The 26,990-nt window shown below is 38.3% G+C and overlaps 1 protein-coding gene across 11 annotated transcripts in view; it reads right to left on the bottom strand.

The window, feature by feature from the left end:
- The window catches only part of HMBOX1 (homeobox containing 1), a 201,700-nt gene that overhangs the window by 58,578 nt on the left and 116,132 nt on the right, over positions 1 to 26,990 (bottom strand). For all 11 annotated transcript variants that reach the window (XM_055577733.1, XM_055577740.1, XM_055577732.1 and 8 more), the window contains exons 5-6: positions 14,897 to 15,007; positions 3,696 to 3,849 (exon numbers count right to left, since the gene is read on the bottom strand). In XM_055577733.1, the coding sequence (XP_055433708.1) occupies positions 3,696 to 3,849; positions 14,897 to 15,007 (265 nt within the window). The remainder of the gene's footprint in view (positions 1 to 3,695; positions 3,850 to 14,896; positions 15,008 to 26,990) is intronic.

The following is a 26,990-nucleotide window of genomic DNA, read 5'->3' on the forward strand; positions in this document are numbered from 1 at the left end:
GAAGAATTCCGGAAAGGTCAAAAGGAGAGAGAAAACGCCAGTGCATATGTCTTACCAACCTCCCAGAATCCTCCTCCCTGGAATCCATCTTGACTGAGCAATGCATGCACCATCAGAAACGAACCTGAGTCAGAGTGATTGGCCAGAGACAGTCCGGACACTAACCTCATCACCGTAAAACCTGAGACTATGAGCCACGTGGCAGAGCAGTTATCCTGGGTTCCCTTATCCTCCTGCTCTCCACCTGGGTGCCCCTTCCCAATAAAGTCTCCTGTTTTGTCAGCACGTGCATTTCCTTAGACAGTTCATTTCCAAATATTAGACAAGAGCCCACTTATGGGCCCTGGAAGGAGTCTCCCTTTCTGCAACATCTTCATCAAAAAATTTAACTCTCAATCAATAAAACAATCAGTACTTATACCAAATAGAAACTAATACAAGAGCTATTTTGCTATCAAGAGGAAAATGTAAAATATTGGAAATAATTCAAGATAGATATTATTTAAATGCATGTCTGTTCTGTGATAAATTCTGAATGAATTTTTTAGAAGGATCCAAATTTCTAAATGAGAAAAACAGAAGAGATAGTAAATGTCATGTCTTTAGTACAATAAAGTCTCACTCTTTCACTTTAACCACTCAAGCCTATAAAGATTATTATTCAATAAATGCCTTCTTTCTGATCTATAACAGAGTCGGGAAAGGAACAGATGTTATAACATCAATGGATCTCTATAGTTTCATTTTGCCTACTGGGTCCAACCTTCTCATTAGGAAAGGCTTTTAATTTCAACTTGATCACAAAAATAAAAAGGTGGTCTGAACTTCAGCACTGAAAATCTCCTTCTTTCAGGCAGTGATGTTAATGAGCTGGGAAATATGCAGGAAGAGAAGCAACAGTTCGAACCAGACATAAAACAACAGACTGGATCAAAACTGGGAAAGGAGTACATCAAGGCTGTATATTGTCACCCTGCTTATTTAACTTATATGCAGAGTACATCATGTGACATGCCAGACTGGATGACTCACAAACTGGAATCAAGATTGCCGGGAGACATCAATAACCTCAGATATGTAGAGGACACCACTCTAATGACAGAAAGCAAAGAGGAACTAAAGAGCCTCTTGATGAAGGTGAAAGAGGAAAGTCAAAAAGTTAGCTTTTTAAAACTCAACATTCAAAAAACTAAGATCATGGCACCTGGTCCCATCACTTCATGGCAAATAGATTGGGAAAAAGTAGAAACAGTGAGACTTTATTTTCTTGGGCTCCAAAATCACTGTGGATGGTGACTGTAGCCATGAAATTGAAAGGCGCTTGCTTCTTGGAAGAAAAACTATGGCAAACCTAGACAGCATATTAAAAGGCAGAGACATTACTTTTAAAGCTATGGTTTTTCCAGTAATCATGTATGGATGTGAGAGTTGGACCATAAAGAAGGCTGAGCGCTGAAGAATTGGTGCTTTTAAACTGTGGTGTTGGAGAAGACTCTTGAGAGTCCCTTGGGCAGCAAGGAGATCCAACCAGTCCATCCTAAAGGAGATCCGTCCTGAATATTCATTGGAAGGACTGATGCTGTAGCCCCTGATGGTGCCTTTGGCCACCTGATGTGAAGAGCCTACTCATTCGGAAATATGCCGGGAAAGACTGAAGGCAAGAGGAGAAGGGGGCGACAGAGGATGAGATGGTTGGATGGCATCACCCCCACACTGAACATGACCGTGAGCAAACTCGGAAGATAGTGGATGACAGGCAAGACTGTTGTGCTGCAGTCCATGAGGTCACAAGGAGTTGGACATGACTTAGTGACTGAAAGACAAAGGCAGGAAGAGAGATTGCAAAAGTCCTAGACTGCATATAATTCACCTCTGGCTGTGGAAAAACCACCTTTTAGTGGAAGCTAAAGCTCAGAATCTGTGACTGGAACAAAGTTTCACAGCTTGTTAATGGCAAAGCCAAGATCAGGCTCCAGGTCTTCTGACTCTGAGTCAAATGTTCTTTTTAGTATACCATTCAATTGGCCAGAGTAGACAGCAGGAAAAAAATGTGAAGCGGGCTCAATGTAAGTATGTATATGCTTAGAAGTTAAATTTGGTTTTAAACATTCAATTCCATTCTATTATTTAAATTATTGAGAAATCACAATATGAAAAAGTTCAATGCTTTTCACCTCTGCCTAATATATTCTTTTTCTCTACCTCTTAATCTTGGGAGATAGTTTTCTAATAGACAATTATTACCCTACTGCATACAAAAACTGTCTATCAAACCAAGATTCTATAAACATTACTTACAGGTAGGAGACGAAAAGGATAATTATACTATAGGATCCACCTTAAATATACTGAACATTTCATCAGTTCAGTTCAGTTCAGTCGCTCAGTCGTGTCTGACTCTTTGCGACCCCATGGACTGCAGCACGCTAGGCCTCCCTGTCCATCACCAACTCCTGGAGTCTACTCTCAAACTCATGTCCATTGAGTCGGTGATGCCATCCAATCACCTCAAACTCTGTTGTCGTCCTCCTCCCGCCTTCAATCTTTCCCGACATCAGGGTCTTTTCAAATGAGTCAGTTCATCGTTATCAGGTGGCCAAAGTATTGGAGTTTCAGCTTCAGCATCAGTCCTCCCAGTGAATATTCAGGACGGATCTCCTTTAGGATGGACTGGTTGGATCTCCTTGCAGTCCAAGGGACTCTCAAGAGTCTTCTCCAACACCACAGTTCAAAAGCATCAATTCTTCGGCTTAGTGCCAAAGAACATTTCATAACCACATTTAATTAACTTACATAATTTCAAATGAGAAGACTAAAGCTACGGTCAAATTAAAGTTTACAAAGTACTGAGTACCTACTATGGATCAGGAACTGGTGCTAGAGTCAAAGGACATGAAATCAAAATCAAAAACATGTACTTCTAGCCTTCGGGACGAAGCTCATTTAGGCTGTGAAAAGTGAAAGTTAAAGTGAAGTAGCTCAGTCGTGTCCGACTCTTTGCAACCCCCGTGGACCGTAGCCTACCAGGCTCCTCTGTCCATGGGATTCTCCAGGCAAGGATACTGGAGTGGGTTGCCATCTCCTTCTCCAGGGATCTTCCCAACCCAGGGATCGAACCCAGGTCTCTCGCATTGCAGGCAGACGCTTTACCATCTTAGCCACCAGGGAAGTTGCGAAGAGTAGGACATGACTGAGAGAATCAAAGTCCAAGACTAAAACCCCTGGGGGATGCTTGAAGATACCACAGAGTCATATGGAGGGAGCTACAGTGATGGTGGTCCTGTTACTGCGGCTCCTTCCAAGTTATGAGTCAGAAGAAACAGGGCCAGACCTCACTTGCAGAAAAGAGTTAGGTCTCAGTAGCCTCCTACACAATTATTCAACATTTTTTATGAAAAGAAGACTTCAATGAGTTTTTCTACAGTATAATACAAAGATCTAAACTCAAAAAAATTATTTTAAAGTTTCTTAAATCACTGAGGACACAAATTACATGGAGAAATGCTAACTATAGTTTTATGAATTCTCTATGGTAAGATTAATAGTATTTCAATTATACAGCACTTATTCTACCTCAAAATAATTTGAAAGAATCTAGATCTCAAATTACTTGTTTGAAATGAAGGGTCCACATCTATCCCAAGTTTCTCTTTCCTCACTTTGGGAGACTGCTCCTAGGAAAAGGAGACAGGTACCTTTCCATGACAGCCAGACACTCCTTTCTCCAGGTAAATCGACTGCCTCGCCGTAGTCGGAAGGTGCCAGACGTGGCTGAGACTGGGGGAGGCGTTTGTCTCCACTCCGGGTCCTCTATTGGAATGGGTGCTGGTCTCATACTTAGCGTAGCCCCTGAAAATAAACAAGATACTCTTTTGTAAATATCTTGTAATTTACTAAAACCAGCATGAAAAATGTATCGTGAAATCATCAACTGACTTTTGCCCCTTCACCGGAACTTGCAGGCCCTATACATTGATACTTATATTTTAAAAACTTATTTGACCAAAATAAAAATCTCAGGAGATAAAAACTCTTCCTTAGGGAAAAAACCCATCATTAATTATTGTAAGTGTCATTTTTTTTTTCCAGCTAGTCATTTGTCTTTTATTTTTGTTTATGTCAACAAAGCTCAAAATCTATCTCTTCAGGGGAAAAAGGATATATGGTTTTTGGCCCAGTGACAACTTAGTCAAAGAATCTTCTGAAAAAATTTTCTTGAGATTCCTACTTGACAGTTTTAATCTTTCTGAACAATATACCCTACACATTCAGATCCTTTTTATTACTATTTAAGTCTTCAGGTTGCTGAGAAAATGGAGCCCTTTAAACAAAGTATGCAGGTAGGAGATGAATTTAAGATAACCCTAATTATTGCTCCCTGGTGGCTCAGTCAGTAAAGAGTCTTCCTGCAATGTGGGAGACCTGTGTTCAATCCCTGGGTCAGGGAGATTCTTCTTGCCTGGAGAATTCCATGGACAGAGGAGCCTGGTGGGCTACAGTCCAAGGGGGTCACAAAGAGTCAGACACGACTGAGGGACTAACACACACAATTGTTGCAAATGTTTTTTAAAAAAAGCCAAATATAGCATCAGAAAGAGATATTTGATATTTTTAGTCTATTAACTAAATCAGATCTCCATAATTCTACCTATTAATGCTATACTATTTCTCACCTCCTGAATGTAATAAAACCAATGGAAAAAATGTACAATTGAGATATTTTACTAATTCAGACTAGTCTTTTCTCAGCCTGAACTACAATAATGCATGCATGAATGTATTTCTTTCTCCATAACTGGAATTATTCTTTACTTATTATACCCTGCAATTAATATCACAGATAGTGTTTCTATTGTACTACATACAGATTTGTTGACATCCCCTTAATGGGTACATCATTACATGCACTGTCTCATACAAATGTCCAATATTTTAACCAATCCTCATTTCCTCTTCAAAGCTGCTGCCCTGCCGTCTTTCTGTCCAAGAAAATGGTGTCCCTATTCTTCAAACTGCTCAGCTCAAAAATTTCAGATTCACCTTTGACTCTGCTGTTTTTACCCTACCTACTATAATATATATCTAATTCACAGGCTGGAGAAGGCAAGGCAATGGCACCCTACTCTAGTACTCTTGCCTGGAAAATCCCATGGACGGAGGAGCCTGGTAGGCTGCAGTCCATGGGGTCGCTAAGAGTCGGACGTGACTGAGCGCCTTCACTTTCACTTTTCACTTTCATGCATTGGAGGAGGAAATGGCAACCCACTCCAGTGTTCTTGCCTGGAGAATCCCAGGGATGGCAGGGCCTGGTGGGCTGCCGTCTATGGGGCTGCACAGAGTCGGACACGACTGAAGTGACTTAGCAGCAGCAGCAGCAGCAATCCACAGGCAAATCCTATCAGTTTTATCTTCAAAATATATCCAGAATCAGACCAATTTATATGATCTTCACTGCTCCCACTTTAGAGTAAGACAACATCATCTCTCCTAAACACAAATTCCTTGGATAGGTTCCAAGGATGGCCCTTCACAGTAAGTCACACCTCCTGGTAATCATGCCTTTGAATCTGGGTAGGCCCTGGGACATGCTGAAAATAGAGATAGTTTGAGGCTAGGTCATAAGGGCTTCCCAGGTGTTGCTAGTGGTAAAGAACCCTCCTACCAATGCAGAAGATGCAAGAGACAGTGGGTTTGATCCCTAGGTAGGGAAGACCCCTTGGAGTAGGAAATGGCAATCTACTCCAGTATCTTGCCTGGGAAATTCCATGGACAGAGGAGCCTGGTGGCTACAGTCCATGAGGCTGCAGAGAGCTGGACACGACTGAACTACACAGCACAGGTCTTGAGAAAATTTGCATTTCTGACTAGACTTCCTGGAATGCTGGTTCTTGGAGAAGCTGGCTGCCATATAAGAACTATGACTAACCTGAGACCATGCTGTTTTAAGGAAGCCAAAGCCAGCCATATGGAGTGAAAGAGGCCCAGTCTGCTCCCAGCTGCTCCTGTGAAATCCACCCAGGCACCAGACATTTGAGAAAAAAAGCCAATTTGGACACCCTAGCTGCAGCAGAAGCTATGCAGAGAGGACAGCTGACAGACCGAAGGCTCCAGACATACAGTCCCAATATAGTTGTATGGTAACCAGCTTCCAAGGTGGCTCCTGAGGAATCCCACCTCCTCATATTGACCTTGTTGTACCAAGATTAGTTTATGCGACCAACAACATGTCATGAAGTGATGGCATCCCACTTTTTGGGGATTAGACTACAGAATACATTGTGGTGTCTGTGTTGTTGTTCTGGCTCTTAGATCACTTGCTCAGGGGGAAACTAGTGGCCATGTAGTAAGAATACTCAGGATGCCAATGTAAGGTCCATGGGACGGACCTGGCGTCCCTAGCCAATAGGCTGTAAGTAACTGGAGCCTGCAGGGACTCACAGGAGTGACCTTAGAAGAAGACAGTCTGTGGGGATTGTCTGTGCTAACAGCTTGACTACAACCTCATAGGCAACTCCTGAATTCCCAATCCACAGAAATTGTGAGATAATCGATGCTTGATGTTTTCAGCTGCTAAACTGTGGGGTAATTTGTTACACAATAAGATAGAACTAATAGAAGACATCACAACCATCTCCAGTTATTTCCCCAATTTTCTCCAACACACTGAGTATTGTGTTACTAATCATTCACATTTATAAATTTGGCAGGCAAAAAAAATTCTAATAAAAAGATTTCACTATTAGTAAGAATGAGCATCTATTCCTATTTTCTGACAATTATTTAATGTATCTTCTCTTGTGAACTTTTATCTTTTGTCCTTCTTTCAGGTTATTCCTCTCACTGGCGTATAGACACCACACCAACTGCCAATCATATAGACTGCAACTGTTTTTTTCCAGTTTGTCTTTAGACTTTTTGTTTATGGTGTGCTTTGTGATCTTAATTTTTGTATAGTCAGATCTGTTCATCTGTTCCTTTATGGTCAGTGTATCTTGTATTACTCAGAACATTTTTTTAGTTTTCACTTTTGTTTGCACTCTTAATATATACATGATCTCCTGTTATGTGTGATGTAAATATTTGACTTCTTCCTCAAATGGGCAAATCTGTCACCTGCAGAAGATATTATAGACTGATAGCTTAAAAGGTGTGGCACAGTCTGGCCTTTTGCTATAGTTTAAATAAAAGTTTTAATGGCACACATCCACACTTCGTCATTTACATATTGCCTCTTTTTTTGGTACTCTAATGGCAGAACTGAGTAGCTGTGACAGAGACCACACAGCTTGCAGAGCCTAAAATATTTACTATCTGCCCTTTACAGGGAGAGTTTGCTGATCCCTGATTTAAAAAATTCCTGGCCCACACACTATGAAACTCTAAATTGAAACCTTTCTTTAGATAGCTCAAGAAAGAGGGCTCTATTCTGCCAAAATAACTTGGCAATTAGATCTGGGCCCAACTCAAAATTAACAAAGTTTAGGTGTAAAAAGGGAATAATGGGGCTAGAGAGTTTCAGAATCCTTGTTTTGGTATTCTTCTGAATGCAAGCAGGATTTACAGTATAACGAGGGCTCTGGAGTCTAAGTTAGAATATACAGACTTTATTCTACAGCCACGATTCTACAGTCCAAAACAGAACCAAACTTGTTACTATGGCTGATTAAGACAGAAGTAGAAATGATCTGGGTGAGGCAGCAGGGCCCCTCCAAGGTCTGCTCTGGTAAAAGGATATAGAACTTCAGGGCTTCAGCGGGTGGAGGACAAGAAATAGGTCAGTGAGTTGCAACTAGTATGCTGTATCTCTCTCTATCTATGGTATGCTTTCTTAGAGCGATAAATGGGCACAAAGAAAACAAAGAATCTTAACCAAATCATGAGATGGAAGGAATAAGCCAAGTGACAATAATGGTTCTTTCCTGATATTAAGGTTGATTGGTAATGTAACTATGCTTCTTCATAATATTCTGTATTTTCCAGGTTTTCTAGAAAAAGGAAACTTAGATGAAATAAAATTGGTCAGGAAGGAAAAGGAAAGAGGAGACAGGGAAGGAGGAAGAGAAGAGAGTGAAGTAAGAAGTGGCCTGGTTACATTAAAAGAATTCAAGGATATTTATGCACAGAAGGTAGAAACTGAATGATTTCAAACTTACAAACAAACTTAATTTGAAACATAATATTATTATATTACTCTTGAGGGTTTCTTCTTGCTCCTTTTCCTTTGTCAATGTAGTAGTATTTTAAAACAGCACAAGAAGCATGCTGGAAATATTACAATAAACACAAATATGACCTAGAAACATGTTCCTCTTGCTTTGGTTGACATGGATGGAGAACAATGAATTACCCAAGAAAGGGTTCAAAATTATTGACTTTGAGAGAAAAATACAAAGATAGTGGGATGCAGGAACAATGTATATGAGAAGTAAACACAGGCACTCTGTGTTGGCTAAGGAAGCCACTATTTTTTCCCTATAGGAAGTGTGTTACCTGTGCTCTCTTCAGAAACTTTCTCCACATTATATCTGGGCGCCCATTAAAACAAAATTTTGTTAAGAAAATGCACATACCATCCCTGATACAAAGACTGACACTTTTAGTTTGTTTGTTTTTTTTAATGCTTACATTTAGAGGGGAAGAAAGGTACCTTTTCATTGTATGATTTTCCTTAATTTTGCATTTTCCCTCAAAACATATGCAAGATTTGCAACACAAAATTCTGCAGATTTATCTAGCAAATCTAAACCCATGAGAGAGAGAGAGGAAAAAAACAAACAGTTCTTCCTAAACTGCTGATAGATTTTTAACATTTTGGTAACTGTTGTCTTTGCATATATAATTATTTTCTTGCTTCTCGGGATTACTTTTGGGTGAGCCTTTGCCAATCAGCTAATAAAACAATGACAACAAGCACGATATCACTACTCCATTCACAGATATTAGCTTCTCTATAAGTAATTCTTCATCTTCCCCACTGTCACACACATGATCTCCCTGAGGCTCTGAAACTCTGCAACAGCGAAAGGAGGAGGCATTACCTCTGATCTCCAAATTTACTTCATGTGCTTGCTGCATAAACCTCTTGGCAAACTTTATTTAACTGTTTAATTTAGAAATATGCAGAATCACAGCCATGAGCCAAGAAGAACTCATCAAGCCCTGTCTGCTGTACTAATGTTTAAATTAGACAAGCAAAAGGACTGCTGAGCTTAATTTAATTAAATAAAGGGGCTTTTGATGTCAACCATGCTAAATTTCATACTCACTGCTTTAAAAATAAGCATTTTCTTGTAAATGTTTTCGTAAGAAACAAGATAAAATGTATTTGATCAGCTTCCATCAGCCTATTTTATTCATATGTCTTGGCAGGGGTTGGGTTGTGCTGGGAAATTCTGATGATTGGTCTGTTTATCAGAGAACTACACTATATCTGTAGGATTATCAGTAAAAAATAAATATCCACTCTATTATTTTTCTTGCTGAGTCTACTAAAAGAGAGACTTAAAAAAAAAAGAACTATTCAAATGGATCCTGAGTGAAGAGGGTGAAAAGAAAGAACTGCAATAAGGTATAGAGAGAGAAATGCTCTGAGCCCAGGAATAAAGGCACAGAATGTACACATTTTTTTTTTTTGGTTGTTTTTCTAAATGCTTAAATTTAGAGGGAGGGGAAAAGGGGCACTTTTTCACTGTGTGATTTTCCTTAATTTTTCATTTTTTTCTCAGAATATATGCAAAGGGATAATACCATTTACACTTCTTCTGATAAGCTATCTGTCCTAGACAGAGAAAAAATATGAAATAAAAGATCAAGAAAAATCAGTGACATTGTATTTTCTAACTAACTGCCTCTCAAAATAGGTATGAACTATGTGGACCTAGGTTCTTCAGTTTTTTATATTTTGAAAGCTATAAACAGGTAGAAAATTTTCTTTTTTTTGCCTCTCTCCCTCCCTCTCTTCTCAATGTGTTTTTGGAATATATAACACAAGTACATGGTACAAAATTTAGAAAGACACAAAAAAGTTGCATTAACTAACCTCCCTGCCACTCCTGGCCTCCTCTTCTTTCAGTTCCCCTCCACAGAGCCTTTCTTATCAATTCCTAATATACCTTCCCAGAGATGTTCCATGTTTATGGAACTACATATGTATGTGTGTGTATCCCCCTATATAAACAGAAACATACTATATCATTAGTAGCCTACATTACTCACTTACAAATTTGATATTACCACATATAAATCCAATTCCTGTAAAGTCACCTTTAAAAAATAGCTACATAGCCTCCACAGTATTCCATTCTACAAACATATCATCATTTATTTAACCACTTCTCGACTGAGATACATTTAGTTGGATTCTAATCACCTCTGCAATGACTTGCAAAGAAGATTCTGATGTATTACAGGCAACTACTGACTACACAGTGGATAAGCTATTCTTAGATGCTAATGTAATTTTGGCTAATAGTTCCAAAGTGCCTATGAAACAAGAATACAATCCTTTAGCTAAAACCAAAGGTTATTTTAAGGTCAATAAAAGTGAATTTATCTAGAAAAAATTCTGTACCATATTAGTTCTTTTAATCAAGGTGAGAGTACAAAGAAAACCTTTTAAAAAGTTAAATTCCAACTGGTAATATCTAATTACTGTTGATGTAATAAAAATGACCAACTGATCATCACTAACTTACCCTCTTTTCTTCAGCTAACTTCAAATTACATCCTAAAGAAAAGACTAGAAAGTTAGAACTCAGAACTAGAATGGATGTGTGTGTGTGTTAGTTGCTTAGTCATGTCCGACTCTTTGCAACCCCATGGACTGTAGCTCGCCAGGCTCCTCTGTCCATGGGATTTTCCAGGCAAGAATACAGGAGTGGGTTTCCATCTCCAGGGGATCTTTCCAACCAAGGAATCGAACTCAAGTCTCCTGCATTGCAGGCTGATTCTTTACTCTTTGAGCCACCGGGGAAGCCACCAGAATGGATCTGATTCTCAAATGAAAAACAGGAAGCCTTTAAAAAGGGGACAGTGGGTAACGTAACTTCACTGAACAGCAAATGCATATAATCAGAGGAACTTATTCTTAAAGGGTGGAGAAGGCAATGGCAACCCACTCCAGTGTTCCTGCCTGGAGAATCCCAGGGACGTGGGAGCCTGGTAGGCTGCAGTCCATGGGGTCGTGAAGAGTCGGACACGACTGAAGCGACTTAGCTGCAGCAGCAGCAGCATTCTTAAAGGGAGACTCTATATCCTTAAAAAAAAACCTGCTAATCAACATTTGGATGAATGCTGTTAGCCTTTTCCCGTTTTTCCTGTTGAAGCTGAATTCCAGTCGTCGAATTCCACAACTGACTGTGCAATCTTGATCAGCCACACCAACGCTGACCTGACAGCCTGCTTTCCTGTTTCTAGGGAATTCCTTTTCCTGGTATCCACGTTCCTGTCTGAGACTAAAGTCCAGCCCTGAAATCCAGTGTGGGAATTTACCTTTATCAGCCATGATTAGATTATATGTCAAACACTGATCTGAGTGCCAAACCTAAGAGACAAAAATCCCTTCTCTTACAGAGGCTGATTGCCTGACAGAGTTGACTAGTGTTTGTCCTCCAAATTCTTCACTGCTCTGCTATATATATTCTGGAACATGAACAATCCCTCTGATAGTCTCCCTGGTAGCCAACTGCTAGCATATGACCAGGTTTATGAAACCCCTGGACACAGGTCCTTATTTACCTTGCCTAACCCTTGCTATCACCCACTCCAGTGTTCTTGCCTTGAGAATCCCAGGGACGGGGGAGCCTGGTGGGCTGCGGTCTATGGGGTCACACAGAGTTGGACACGACTGTAGCGATTTAGCAGTAGCAGCAGCAACCCTTGCTATCATAGTGTAAGCTTCCGTATTCAACAGATCAAGTGCCATGTTTTTGTTCCTCTCCTTCTGATTTGCTGTGCTGTGGATCATTGAAGAAGTCAGGTCTTTGGGAAGACTGCTTAGAGCTCAGATTGAAGTGTGGCCTCAACATGAATCTTTAGACTGCACTGTCCTATATGGTAGCCACTAGCCACACCTGACTGCTGAGCACGTGAAGTATGGCAGATGCTTCAAGTGTAAAATACACACTGGATTTCAAAGAAAAATACAGAAAAAAAAAAGAGAGGGAAAAAGGAAAGAAAAAGGAAGTACAGAAGGGGGGAAGAGAGATCTCAGTAACCTTTTAAAGTGTTGATTAAATGTTGAAGTGATAACACAAACATAAATATATTATCAAAATTAATTCTAGCAATTTCTTATTTCTAAAATTTGGCTATTAGACAATTTAAAATTATATACATCATTTGCATTATATTTTTTTCTAAACTGTGCTGTTTTAGAATGTGTCACTAACGGCAGCAACAGCAAAGTCATTATTTTGAGAGGTTTGCCTGCATATCTAGATGTCGTTAGAAAAATATCTAAAGATGAAAATTCCTCTTTATAGAAAAACTGCCAGCTAATAAATAGTGGAGGAGTGCTAGACTACATCATTACCATTTTACACTCCTCCATCAGAATAACTGATTCAGGTCAGCATCATCAATGGATGCTAAGACCATTGGCAAAATGGTTGTTACAAAAAAGGCAATTTATCCAGTGTCAAAATAACACCCAAGAGATTATTTACAACCCGCAAAAACAGGATCTAGTGGCCACCCATTTAACAAATAATCAAGCTTAGCAAATAAGGAGTGATACAAACTGACTTTTACATGTCTCTTGACATGTGGTAACATGAGGTAAAATTACCTACAAAGCATTTGCCCTAATGTTTTACTGTGAAAATTTTCAAATGTACAGCAATGATGAAAGAATTTTATAGTGATTATCTGTACCTCTACCCCCTAATATTTTACTATACCTAGTTTATCACATATTCAGTTTATCCTCATGTGCTTCAAAGTTAATTAAGGCCATCAGTAAATGTCCTTCTTAAACGATGTATGAATTACTCTTGCCAAACAAATTTAAGCTGAATCTAACCAAGGTTCCAATCCTAACTTTCAGTTTAGGTGAAATACACAGGGTATAGAAAAACAAGTTAGTTCACACTAAGAGGAAAAAGAAAAGCCCAGAATGTAGGACACTTTGTAAGATTAGATGGTTTAAAAAATTTATGCCATGAAAGAAAAATTTTAAGTGACTAGATTTCAGAGTCTAAAGAGACATAACAAATTCCAATTTGTCAGCCTAAACAACATTTAATTTTAAAAAAAGCTAATAAATCAAGGGTATGGGATTAACACATACAAGCTACTATACATAAAATATATAAGCAATAAGGATTTACTGTACAGCACAGGGAACTACAGTCGGTATCTTATAATAACCTGTAATGGAAAATAATCTGAAACATATATAATTGAATCACTTTGCTATACACTTGAAACTTAACACAATATTGTAAATCAACTATACAACAATTAAAAATTAATCTTAAAAAAAGCTACAAAAAACATTCTCTCAACAACTAAAGAAATGTGAATATGGACTGGATATTAGCTGATATTAAGGAATTATAATTAATTTTCTTAGATGTGATAGTAGGGGCTGTGGTTAAGTATTATTATCCTTTTCTTAAGCAGACAAATGCTAAAGACCCCATGGACAGAGGAGCTGGTAGGCTACAGTCCATGGGGTCGCAAAGAGTCGGACACGACTGAGTGACTTCACTTTCACTTTTTCTTTTTTTCTTTAATACTAGAGAGAGAGAAAGAGTGTGTTTGTATATAACCATACATTTAACAATTCTTTTATTTTATAGGTATAACACAAACACAGCAAATTGTGAACAATCACTGTATCTAAGAGGAGGGTAAACAGGTGTTAAGTGAGCTAGTTTTTCAACTTTTTTGTACATCTGTAACATTTCAGTATAGAAAATGGGGGGCTGGTTAGTTTAAAAAATTCATTGGGGAGAGTATGCTGTTCTCTTTTGTCTGCCCAAGCCTTTCAAATAAAAAGTGCTCTTTGAAAAACAAGTCTTACCACAGGCACACGCAAACAAGCATGTCTCCATAACACTATTTCCACCTCAGAGCCAATGCTGTTATTAGCTAAGAGCCTTCAATACACAATATTCGGATTGATAATTCAGCCTGTAAGCAAAGGCTTTAATGCTCTAGTGTTACAGAAGAAGCTCAGTCACAAGGTTAAACTTGAGACTGACCTCACTGTGACCAGGCTTTGTAATGTGTAGACTGAAACAGTCTGTCAAAAACTTCAGATTTTACTTCATATACCACCTGTATCCTGCAATAGATCTTGCATATCCTGTTAACTTCTGACACAAAGGTTTCTGTGATCTTTTCCCTTAAGATTTCATTCTATTCGAAGCCCCAAAGTCAACAGGGCAGCTCACTCTAAAGTCCAAAGACACATTCATTACCCACAATTAGAATTAGAAACAGAAAATTATTAGCAGAAACCACTGGATATGGTATACTGTGAACAAAATAAAAATATTAAATTTATATTACTAAAACAAGATTTAGAAACACACATAAAACTAGGTATGAAATATTGTATGTAGCTTTAGTTGAGGGCGGGGGGAACTGACCACTGACAATCATGACCATTCTTTCCACTTACGATTAGAAATGTCATATAACCTGGAAACAGAGAGGCACCTTGGAGGAAGCGGTGAAGATGACTAGACAATGCTGAACACTGAACTAAAAACTAGTATAATAATCAGGGCTTAGGTCTTACGGTTAAAGAGAGTTCTCTGGCATAAAGGAGCAACAGCAGCATATGAAACTACCTTGGGGAAGACGAATCAGCACACGGATTCAACGAAGGAATTAATTATACTTGTCCTGTTTCAAAGGCAATTAAAAAAAGGAAAAATTTTTTTACCAGGGTTTGTCTTTTCAAGCTGATACCATCGGTAAAATGCTCTTTTCTTCTGTTCACTCAGATCTGACCCCTGCTGCAATAACCAGTGAGAGATCCGGCTCTGGCTGATACCTATGGAGAAAGAGAAACAGCTGCTGTGGGTGCTGCAGTGACGGAAGTTCACGAGGCGTCTGTTGGCACTAGGTTACTGGGTACTTTACTCTCCTACTCTACAAGGAAGCTGCAACTTGAGCAAGGCTTTTAATATTGGGCTTCTTTGTAAAAGCTGGCTGCAAGGATAGATTCAGAAATGATCTATTAGAGGTCAAAGCATTTTATTTACCAAGACTTCAAAATGCTTTCTAAATTCATCTCTACACCAGGTCCCGAATATGAGATAAAGTCAGAAGTCGATTCAATCTGTGCTCCTTCAACCACCGTCACCACCTCCACCCCAATACTGATTTATGACATTAGAACTTTTACCAGATATTTAGAAGGAAAAAAACCCAGACAACACATTATTGATACTGAGAAAAAGATTTAGGGGCTGAGAAAGGAGAGGTCATTGAAAATACTCTCCTCAGTAAGGTTTCTGGATTATGTTAACTCATTTAGGCTAGCTCACTTGTTGATTTATTTTCAGGCTTGTTAGTACAGATAACTAACAGCTGGAAGATTTACAGCTATGTATAATAGCACCTCTTAAAAAATCCCAAGAGGTAAAGATGTTCCTTTAACCGACTTATCCAAACACTGAGCAGAATATAAAGCAGCAGTTTTCAGCTATCACTAAAAAGTTCTTGACAGCAATTAATAATAAATGTGAAACACCTCCACGTGAAAGTAAAAAAGCACGTCTAAAACTTACTAGGATGAGAATAACATGCTCCTTCGGGTCATTATAGCTATTCCAAAAATGAATAATTCAACATACAACTGACAAAAGCGAAGAATAATAGGAAATATAAAACTGTCTTACATGCCCATAAGGCACTTTCCAAAAGACCATTCAGTGACCATGAAGGGTTAACAGTACTAAACTCTCACAAGGAATTACTTATGGTAACTGGATAGTACTGAATACCACCTGTGAAAACACCTGTTTAAAGTTATACTGCACAATAGGAAGAGTGGTTATCATGAAGTAATCACTCACCCAACATGAGAAGCAGCAGGTCTAGTGATCACATTGGACTAATTAGAAGGAAGTCCCCAGAGTAGAGTTCTGTACTTGTAAAACTCCACATTAAAAGAAAATTTGAGTAAATGGGGGAGGGGAGTTTTGTTAAGGTTGAGCTGAAGCATGGTTCTCTGATTGGAAACCTTTCATTTTCAAAGGATGAAATTCAGAATTTTCCAAAAACAAAAGGATTATGTTCTCAGATCATTCTCACAGCAGTTTTCCAATGGGTTCAAGATCTATGTTACTCAGGTGCTGGTAGCTATCACTGTATGCTTGTTCTACGAGAATGCAAATTATTCAGTATAATTAAATTAGCTGTGTTTACCAGTGCTTTCACTGAAAGTCTGGTTTCAGGCATTACACTATTTTTTTTTTTTTAACGTGACTTTTTAACAAGAGTGAAGAAAACAACCGTTTACCACCATGAAATCAAAACTGATTTTCACGTCAACAAAATGAAACTATTTTACATGGATTCTTACACTGGTATCATATACTACTCAAAAACAGAGGGAATCTGAGGAAAATCTGTTAAGAAAAAATCAAAGAATATACTGGTTCTGGTTCCTACAGTATTACATCTTCCTCAAACAGTCAGATCACACACAGAACAAACCACAGCGCCGACTAGGCATTAGAGCTGTTCAAGCTCTGGCTGTGCTATAGCAAGGGAACAGGGCAAGAGTCCAGCAAATGGACAGTGAATTACGGTATATTCATATAATAAAATCCTGGGCAGAATTTTAAACTAATGCTCTGTAACAGCCAAAGACAAACAACAGAAAACCAAAACCAGCCAAACAAAAAGCCATCAACTCCAAGCGTTGGCAGGGAATGGAGTATAGGATACTTTCATATAGCTGATGGAAGGGTAACATATCAGGGCCCCTTTGGCAAAGAGCTGAGTTTATCTACCAAATCAGATTAGATTTAGATTTACTAAATTTACTAGAATCTACTAAAGCTGAACATATATGATCCAGCAATTCATTCCCACAGAAATGTGTACATACCCAAGAGAATGTGTTCAAAAACACATACACGAAGGCTTTTTTGAGCATTTTCTATCCTAGTCCCTAGTTTAAAAAAACTCAAATACAAATAACAGGAAAATGCACAAACTGTGGTATCTGTGTATTCTACCACACACTACTATACACTGTTATTTGTTGCTATTGTTTAGTCACTCCGTCATGTCCCACTCTTTGTGACCCCATGGGCTGTAGCCTGCTAGGCTTCTCTGTCCATGGGATTTCCCAGGCAAGAATACTGGAGTGGGTTACCATTTCCTACTCCAGGGGATCTTCCTGACCCAGGAATTGAACCCACATTTCCTGCACTGGCAGGTGGATTCTTTACCACTGAGCCATCATAGACTACTATACCAAGTAGGAAAAGGGTAAGCTACTGCTATATGCAATCACATGGATAAATCTCACAAAAATAATTAATAGTCAGACATACACATAAAGAGTCATGCACAATACTGTATGATTCAATTCACGTAAAGTTTAAAAACAGACCCAGTTTATCTGTATGTATGATGATCAGAATAGTGCTTAACTGATTAGGAGGGAGGTTAATGATGGAAGGCAGGATGAGAAAGGCCTATGTAGTCACCAGCACTGTTCTTGAACTTAATCTGGATGGTGGTTGCATTTGTGTCTTCACTTTGTAAAAGTTATTAAACAGGGTACTTTTCTCTTTACATTGTATTTCAATAAAAAATGGTTTTTTTCCCCCAAAAAACTTTTAAAAATTCTATGTAGTGCTAAAAAAAAGGAAGTATGTATCAATACGGAAAGATGTCCATGATATATGGAAAAGTACATAGTTTAATGAATACACATATTTTTATATAATCTATGTTGTTTTGTACAGTAACAAAAGCTCATATATAGCCAAAGATACACTATATGAATATAGAATGGTGGACTCTCCCTCCTGTGCATCTCTATACTGTTTTCTTATTCTGTCTACAAATATTTATTAATTTTATTTTTATCTTTTCCCTTTAAACACAACAAACTTTATTGGTTGCTTTATAAACACTGTAATTAAGTTAAACAAAACATAAGTGCAAAAAGAAGTTAATTTCACCCTTCCCTGGCCAATTCCATTCTGGGGTAAGCAATGTTAACTGTTAATATATGTTTTGCAATTTTCTCTATTTGTAATAATTAATTTAATAAAACAGAGAGAGAAGTTAATAAAGAATAGCCTCCTGTCCAGTCTTTTGTGAGGGGAAGAAATAAACAAGGAACTTCTTGTAAACTTAATCTCAGTTTTTATAAGAAAACAAAGTAATAAATCAGGTAGCTTTTTCCAGAAAAGGCACTATAAAACTAGAGCATCTACAATAATACATTTTACAATGATATTTCTTAGTTAGCAACTTCTTCTGGGGCTGTTCCATGTCTTTTGAACTTCAACTGAGCTAGTGTCAAAAGGCCCTGAAGCCTCTCTTTACTGGGAGAAAATTCTCCTAATTCCCTTTACCACTGTTTCCACTGCTGAAAACAATGTCATTCTCTGATGAAAGTTTTACCTCCTCAAAAGCTCTTTTCTACCTTGCACAGGGCAGACGAAAAGAGAAATTTACATATAACCTTCATACACTGAGAGACTAAAACTAACCCCTGATTAATTTCTTTCCAATAAGGAAGTGATCACATTGTATTCAAAGGATGAAAAAGCCTCCCTGCCCATGGTCATTCATATTCCTTTCTGAGCTTCAGCTTTATCAGGCTCCTTCCAGTTCCTCAAATACCATGCTCCCTTCCACTAGAGGGCTCTCCACCACAACCCATTCTTGTCCAAGTCCCCCAGTACTACAAATTTCAATGTTTCTTCTTCCTCCAACTTCCTGTGGCATGTGATACATCGTCTTCATGCTTGGAATGCTGGATACAAACCCCAACACAACTTTTTAGCCAACTTCAGGGATTGCTATGTTATCTCCTTTCATGTTAGTGCCCCAAGATTCCGTGTTTAAGCATCTTTTCTCACTCTACACTCTCTCTTCCTTTGGTCATCTCATCTACCAAAAATCATGGTTTAAAGTATTTAAATACCAGTGACTTCTAGCTGCTGCTGCTGCTAAGTCACTTCAGCCGTCACTGGAGCACCAGCCTATTCCTTTCAAACCATCTGCTGGATAGCATCATGAGAATTTCCCACAGGCCTTCAACACAGTAAAGTTGATTCATTAGCTTCCTCCTTTAAATCTGCTCTTCTTCCTGTGTCCTCCATCTCAATTTTATCTTCCATTCCACTCATTCTCCGAACTCTCACATGCTTACTAAATCCAACCTTTTCTCTTCCAAAAACTCTCTTTGTTTTTCCAGTCCTCATTCCTGCAGTTTGGAATCTCAGCCTCCCTTGCCTAGATAATGGAAATAACTTTGATGAAAAGAACAAGTCATCTAAGATACATAAAATGAAAAACCCTCAAGATCAGATCCTTTTTAATTAGAAAAAGTAGAATGTGCTTCATGGAATTTTCTACTTGAGAGCTACAGTCATTTCTGCAATTCACCTTCCACACTGTGAGAGACATGTCTCAACATTTTTAAGTTAGAACGCATGCATCCATTCCCCATAAAAATAAGTCACAAACTCAGAGAAAAAAGTCCTTCCTCTGTCTTTAACCCTTCTCTCATTCCTTAAACGTATCCTTGTTTATCTGGTGTGAATCTTTCCAATCTCCTTCCTATGCATTTAATACACAAACATGTACATATGTGTGCTCCCCTGGTGGTTCAGACAGGAAAGAATCTGCCTGTAATGCAGGAGTCATGGTTTGATCCCTAGATTGGGAAGATGCTCTGGAGAAGGGAATGGCGACCCACTCCAGTATTCTTGCCTGGAGAATCCCAAGGACACAGGAGCCTGGCGGGCAGTCCATGGGTTGCAAAGAATCATACATGACTGAGTGACTATCACTTTCACATATATGCATCTAGGTTTTTTTTTTAAACACACATTTGGAGTTATTCCATACGTAGTAAGTAACAATGTTTCTCACATCTTAGAATTTTCTCATGTAGCACACTATGAATCTTCATCATTCTAAGCTACATGGTATTTTACAGCAGAAATACACCATAATCCACTTAAACACTGACCTATTATTAGACATTTCAACTGTTGCTAAATTTTATGATTATAAATGATGCAATGAACACTCTATGCCTGTCTTTGTGTATGTAAATAAATATTTTAGGGCCAATTTACAGGAATGGAATTTGATTTGTAGCATATGAGTGGCATTTAACTTTGTGATAGATACCAAATTGTTCCCTGAAGACTGTACCCAGTTTTATATTCTAACCAACATGGATGAGCATTTTCCCCTACATCATCACCATTACTAAATATTATAAAATTTACTTTTTAAGTCTGATTTGTAAATATTAACACATGCTCATTATAAAAAGAATTCTAAGCAATTCAGAGGAGAGTAAAAAACTTAGGAGGATAGCTAATAAAAGAAATTTAGCCAGATTTTTACCACTTAGAAATAACTACACTCATTACAAAATCACTCCAAGCATACCTGGACACCAAATAGGCAGAAATAATTACTAAAATGAGATACTACTACATTCTGAATTTTAAAATGTAAAAACATCAAATTAGTTTGATTTGATCCTAACACAAGAAAAAAAATTTAAATACACTAGAGAGAAGTGTTAGTTGCTCAGTCATGTCTGACTCTTTGCAATTCCATGGACTGTAGTTCGCCAGGCTCCTCTGTCCACAGGAATTCTCCAAGCAAAAATACTGGAGTGGGTTGCCATTTCCTTCTTCAAGGGAACTTCCTGACGCAGGGATCGAACATAGGTCTCCTGCATTACAGGCAGATTCTTCACTGTCTGAGCCGTGAGGGAGCCCTGAGAGAAAGATCTACTCAAGTTTAGCAAATGCTTCTCTAAGGGAAATGGGGTTCCTAAGGGTGCAATAAAACAAACAAACAAACAAGGATCATATAAAAACATTAGGAGGCTGGAAGCACTGTTTTCTAACTCGTGGGCAGTATCTAATGGCTCCTGGCTAAAAAAACTAAGAAAATTAGCTGACTGTGATAGCTAGGCTCCAGGATGACTCCTAATGATTCTCTCAGTGTTCCTACCTTTATGTAATCCCCTCCAACACTGCTTCAGGGTTGGTGTGTGCAACCAACAGAATATGATGACTTACAAGGCTAAGTCATGAAAAGTGACTGTTTTGCTCTCTCTTAATAGTTGGTTCTGAGAAAAGCTAGCTGCCACGCTTTCAGCCCTATGAAGAAATCCATGTGGCAAAGAACTGAAGTGTTTCACTAACAGCTATGCAAGTGAGCCCTCTTAGAAGTCCTTCTCCTAGCATTAGCTAAGCTACTGATTACTGTAGCCTCCTGAGACACCCTGAACCAGAATGACCTAAGCTGCTTCTGGAATCTTGATCTATAAAGCCTGAGTGAGACAATAAAAATGTAGGTTCTTTCAAGTTGCTAAGGTCAATGTAATCTTTTTAGTAGCAACAGATAACTAATACACATGCATTATAACATACTTTCCTCATTTCCTTCTCCAGACTGTACATCCATCTCCTATATTTGGAAGATACTTGACTATTTATTTCTGTATAGTCAACATTCTGTCCTGGACTCATAACTGCCATAGCTGTTTACTCACAGTTGTATGTTTAAATGAAATCAGGGTTTATCATACAGTTTCCCACCGTTTCCCTTCCTAGCTCTGTATTTTTGCTTTTGTTGTTCAGTTGCTAAGTCATGTCTGACTCTTTGTGACTCCATGGACTATAGTACCCCAGGCTTCCTTGTCCTCCACTATCTCCCAGAATTTGCTCAAACTTATGTCCACTGAGTCAGTGATGTTATTCAACAACTCTGTTGTCCCCTTTTTAACTGAGGCATATTTTACATACAGTGAAGAGTTCAATGAGTTCTGACATACCTATACACACAAATGACCATCACTCAAATCAAGGTATAGATTATTTTCATGCTCTCTAAAAGACTCCCCTTGTCCTCTTTCCAGTTAATGCTGAAATTTTATATTTTAAACTTTTGGTTAGTAAGAGTTCTTCAGTTTTTACCAGCATAGGTTTATTGTTGCTGCATTCCCCAGTCCTTCTATGCTTGCCTTTCATGTTTATACTCTAAGGAAAACACTACAAGGGAATTTTAGGGGAGAGTGTTACACTTTCCTTTAAAATGTTAAATGGCTGTAATGTCAGGGGGTAGCAAAGTAAGGTTTTCTGAATAGTTAGTCCCCCCAAAATGCAATGAGAGCAAAAACTGCTCTACCATAAAAGTACTGGCTGAAGTTGTCAAAATCAACTTTTTCAGAAATCTGGAAATTAACCAAAGGTGTACAAGTATTCAAAAGAAAAGCTAAATTTTAGTAAGGCCAGCTATGCGAAATTTTAATTTGAGCTACACGCATTCCCATCATACCAGCACCGCAGTCACAGTGAATAGCAAGGGCGCTCTACTAGCCACGGAGAGGGAAAACATGCTTGGAGTTCCCCCAAACACCGTTCTGAGAGAACCGACATTATTTCACCTGTTTGGCAACTTCCAGGAAACTCCCATTTGCAAAGGTTATTCTCATTTGACCTTATTCAGACCTCTCTCAGTGTGAATAGCCTTTTCCCTGGGAGGGAAGTGGTTTGTAGAAAACGATCAGTGGTGATCATTTAACATTACAGGTGCCTGAAGTGATGATGCTAACAGTTGGGGCAAACAAAGAACTGAACAAAATATTTTAAAAGCTGAGGAATTCTTAAGATGTCTATGAGGGTCTTTGGAAAACTCTGACATAGTTCCAGGAATCTACAAGGTCAGGTACATGTACAGGGCTGTGCACATGTCTAGGTCTATGTGCATGACCAGGGCAACATGCGTCACAGGAAAGAACTATGAAGCTCTCACCTCTGGCTGACTCTGAGATGTCGTACAAGCAGAAAGTGAAGGGTAAGGTAGAATTATAAACTGTCTGCCTGAGCATTAAAGGAATGTTTCAATATATATACAGAGTCCCTCAGCAAAGCTGGGAAATTTATTGCTTGTAAGCATTTAAAGAAATCTCTATCCAATAATTAGCTGATTGCTAAGCTAACAAGGAAGAGACTTCAGAAACCACACACCACAAAGATAAAGAATACTGAATCTACAGGATTAGATCAGGAAAGTCCCTAAACAAAGAGCAACAAAAACAATTATAAATCAAGGGGTAGGGAGGAATCTGATTTCAAGAGTTTCCACATCAAACTGCCAGTTTGAGGGGGGGGGGAGCTTATGACCCATGCAAGGAAGCAATCAAGTATGACACACACAGCACAAGAAGCAGTCACTAAGAAACGCCTTTGAAGAAACGCAGGTGTTAGACTTACTAGACAAAGATTTCAATCAGGACTAAATGCAAGTATGAGAAAAATGCATCATTGAACAGAATATCAATAAAGAGGCAGGGATTACAAGAAAGAACCAAACAAATTCTGGAGTAGAAAAGTACAATAAGTAAAATGAAAAAATTACTAAAGAAACTCAACATCAGATGTTAACTGGCAAAAGAAATATTCAGTAAACATGAAGATAGGTTGATTGAGATGATCTTTTATAAGAAAGAGAAATAAAAATAATGAGGAAAATATAGTAGAGTATCAAAAACCTGTGGGACACCACCATGTATACCAACATATACATAATGGGATTCCCAGGATGAAGAGAGAGAGTAAAGTTAAAGAAAAAAAAGAAAGAATATTTGAAATGGTCATAAAATTCAAAAACTTAATGAAAAACAACCTACACATTCAAGAAGCTCAACAATCTGCAAGTAGGTAGCATTTCAGGGGGGCTTCAAACAGCTCTGGACTTTTATGCTTAGTGCAGAAAAGAATTCAGCAAGAGGCAAAGTGATAAATAGTGACTTATTGGAGTAGGATGTTTGTGTGGCTTACCAGGTGGGTGAGAGGATGCTACACTCTGGGAACTTAGTGGGCTACAGTTTTGTAATCAGAGGAAAAGTGGGGAGGGGGGAAAAGACAACTTTCTTCCTCATTCTTAAGTAGACGTCATGCTTACATCAACCCCTTCTCCAGACTGGGGAGGGGGGTTTGTTCCTCCCTAAATGGTCAAGCCAGGACTGTCATGGCACTATAGAACAATTATTTCAGGTGTCAGTACAATGAATGTCTTTCATTTTGAAAGGTCACCTTTTCACCAATTATTGTTTTCATGTGTGCAGAGAGCATGTCCTAGGGTTCATTAACTTACTGAGCTCACTGGGCAGGATGTGGATCTCATGCCACCATTGTCTTACTGTTTAGGCGCACGTCTCACGCTTCTGTTGCATGGTTTTATTGCTCAGCAAGCCTGTCTGGTTTTGTGGTTAAGCAAACCTGCTTTCTTGAGTGATCATTAACTTACTGGGGTCTCCTATATTTTTTTCTATTTACAATCTCCTGCTGCTAAGTCACTTCAGTCGTGTCCGACTCTGTGCGACCCCTGAGACGGCAGCCCACAAGGCTCCCCCGTCCCTGGGATTCTCCATGCAAGAACACTGGAGTGGGCTGCCATTTCCTTCTCCAATGCATGAAAGTGAAAAGTGAAAGTGAAGTCGCTCAGTCGTGTCCGACTCTGAGTGACCCCATAGACTGCAGCCTACCAGGCTCTTCCGTCCATGGTATTTTCCAGGCAAGAGTACTGGAGTGGGGTGCCATTGCCTTCTCCGACAATCCCCTAGTGGGATTAACTATTTAATCACCTACTTTGATCCTTTGCTCCACCTCTATCAGATCCAATCTAGGTACATCATAAATTGCTGAAAACCACAGTCAAAGAAAATTTGAAAGCAGCAAGAAAGAAGGGACTTACTATGTACAAGGAATGCTCAGTAAGTTACTCACTACAGATGGTAACTATACTTATTGTAATAACTAATTTGCAATGCATATAAATGCTGGTCTATTATACTGCAAACCAGAAATTAATATATTGGGCTTCCCAGGTGGCACCAGTGGTAAAGAACCCTCCTGCCAATGCAGGAGACACAGAGATGTGGCTTTGATCCCTGGGTAGGAAGGATCCCTTGGAGTAGGAAATAGCAACCCACTCCAGTATTCTTCTCTGGAAAATTCCATGGTCAGAGAAACCTGGCCATGGGGTCATAAGAAGTTGGACATAATTAAGCACACTTGCAAGAGAGGTAGAGATGTTAACTATATATAAAAATAAATAAATAAAAATAAGCAGATCAATGGCTGATTTCTCATCAGAAACCATGAAGAATGATATATTCAAAGTGCTGAAGGGAAAAAAAAAAAAAGACCAATTAATAAGTACTCTATATCAAGCAAAACTATCCTTCCAAGTAAAGTCAACATTAAGACACTGCCCAATGAATAAAACCAGAGAGAATCCTGTATGGCCAGAAGACATATCATACAAGAAATACTAAAGAGTGTTCTTTGAACAGAAACAAAAGGACACTAAACAGTAATTCAAATACAGTATTGCATAGGAACTTAGGATGTAAGGTTCATGAATCAAGGTAAACTGGACATGGTCAAGCAGGAGATGGCAAGAGCAAACATCGACATCTTAGGAATCACGGAATTCAAATACACATGAAGAAATAGAGTGTCAGCAAAAGTAACTACAGCAGGTAAATATAAAAGACAGTATAAATGTATTTTTTCTCTATAACTTATTTTTTCCCAATTTGAATTAAAATAAAACTGGAAAATGCAATAATTATAAATCTAAGTTGATGGGCACAAACTGAGATTTATAAATCTAAGTAAACTGAATGGCAAAACTGGCACAAAGCTGAGGGGCAGATAGGGAATGAAGCTCTAAAGGAGTAAAGTTTTCATATACTATTGAAATTAAGTTAGTATTAATCTGAACTAGATTATTATAAACTAAGATTTTATGGTAATCTCCAGGGCAACCAATGACAACAAATTTTTTAAAAAGCAGCAGAAGAAAGGACAAGAGATTTAAACTGTACACCAGAAATATGTATGAAATATGTATGAAACAAAAGAGGGAGGAAATTGAGCAACAGGGGAATAAAACAGATGCAAGACATACAGAACAAATGACAAAATGGCAGATATAAATTCTACTTGATCATATCTACATTAAATGTAAATGGATTATACATTCTTAGACAAAGCAGATGGGAAGACTGGGTTAAAAATTGATCACACTGTATAAGAGATACATTTTTTTCCATGTGCTAATCTTCTTTTTTATTTTCGACATAGTATTTCTTTATATTCTCAGAATTGGCTTAGAAGTTCAAGCCTCATTCAATTTTTTTTAATCGCTAAGATAATAAGCTTTATAGACTTTTAGCAGTAATACTAGGTGCCAGAAAATATGGAAGAGATATATTTTTTATTCCAAGATACAAATAGATTGAAAGTCAAAGAATGCAAAGAGATGCACCACATAAAGAGTAACCAAATAAAAACTGGAGTAGCTATATTAATGTTAAACAAAACATACTTAAAGACACTATTTGTAATGAGATAAAATAAGAACACTTTAGAATGACATAACATGAAGAAGACACAATGAAAAATATAAAATGTTGTGAGGCAAAAACGGACAGAACTGAAGGGAGAAATAGACAATTCAACAATAACTGGAAACTTCAACATACCATTTTCAATAATAGAACAACTATACAGAAGATTGGAAAGAAACAGAACACTTGAACAACAATAAAAACCTTTTAGACCTAACATACATCTATAGAACATTTCACTCAATAACAGCAGAATACACATTCTTCTCAAGTTAAGTGTATGTGAAATATTTTCCAGAATAGAACATTTCTGGATACAAGACAAGTGTCAACAATTTTTAAATTGAACAAAGTATGTTCTCCAAACACAACAGAATGAAAT

Source organism: Bubalus kerabau, chromosome 4 (genome assembly GCF_029407905.1).
Source record: "Bubalus kerabau isolate K-KA32 ecotype Philippines breed swamp buffalo chromosome 4, PCC_UOA_SB_1v2, whole genome shotgun sequence".
Lineage (NCBI taxonomy): Eukaryota > Metazoa > Chordata > Mammalia > Artiodactyla > Bovidae > Bubalus > Bubalus kerabau.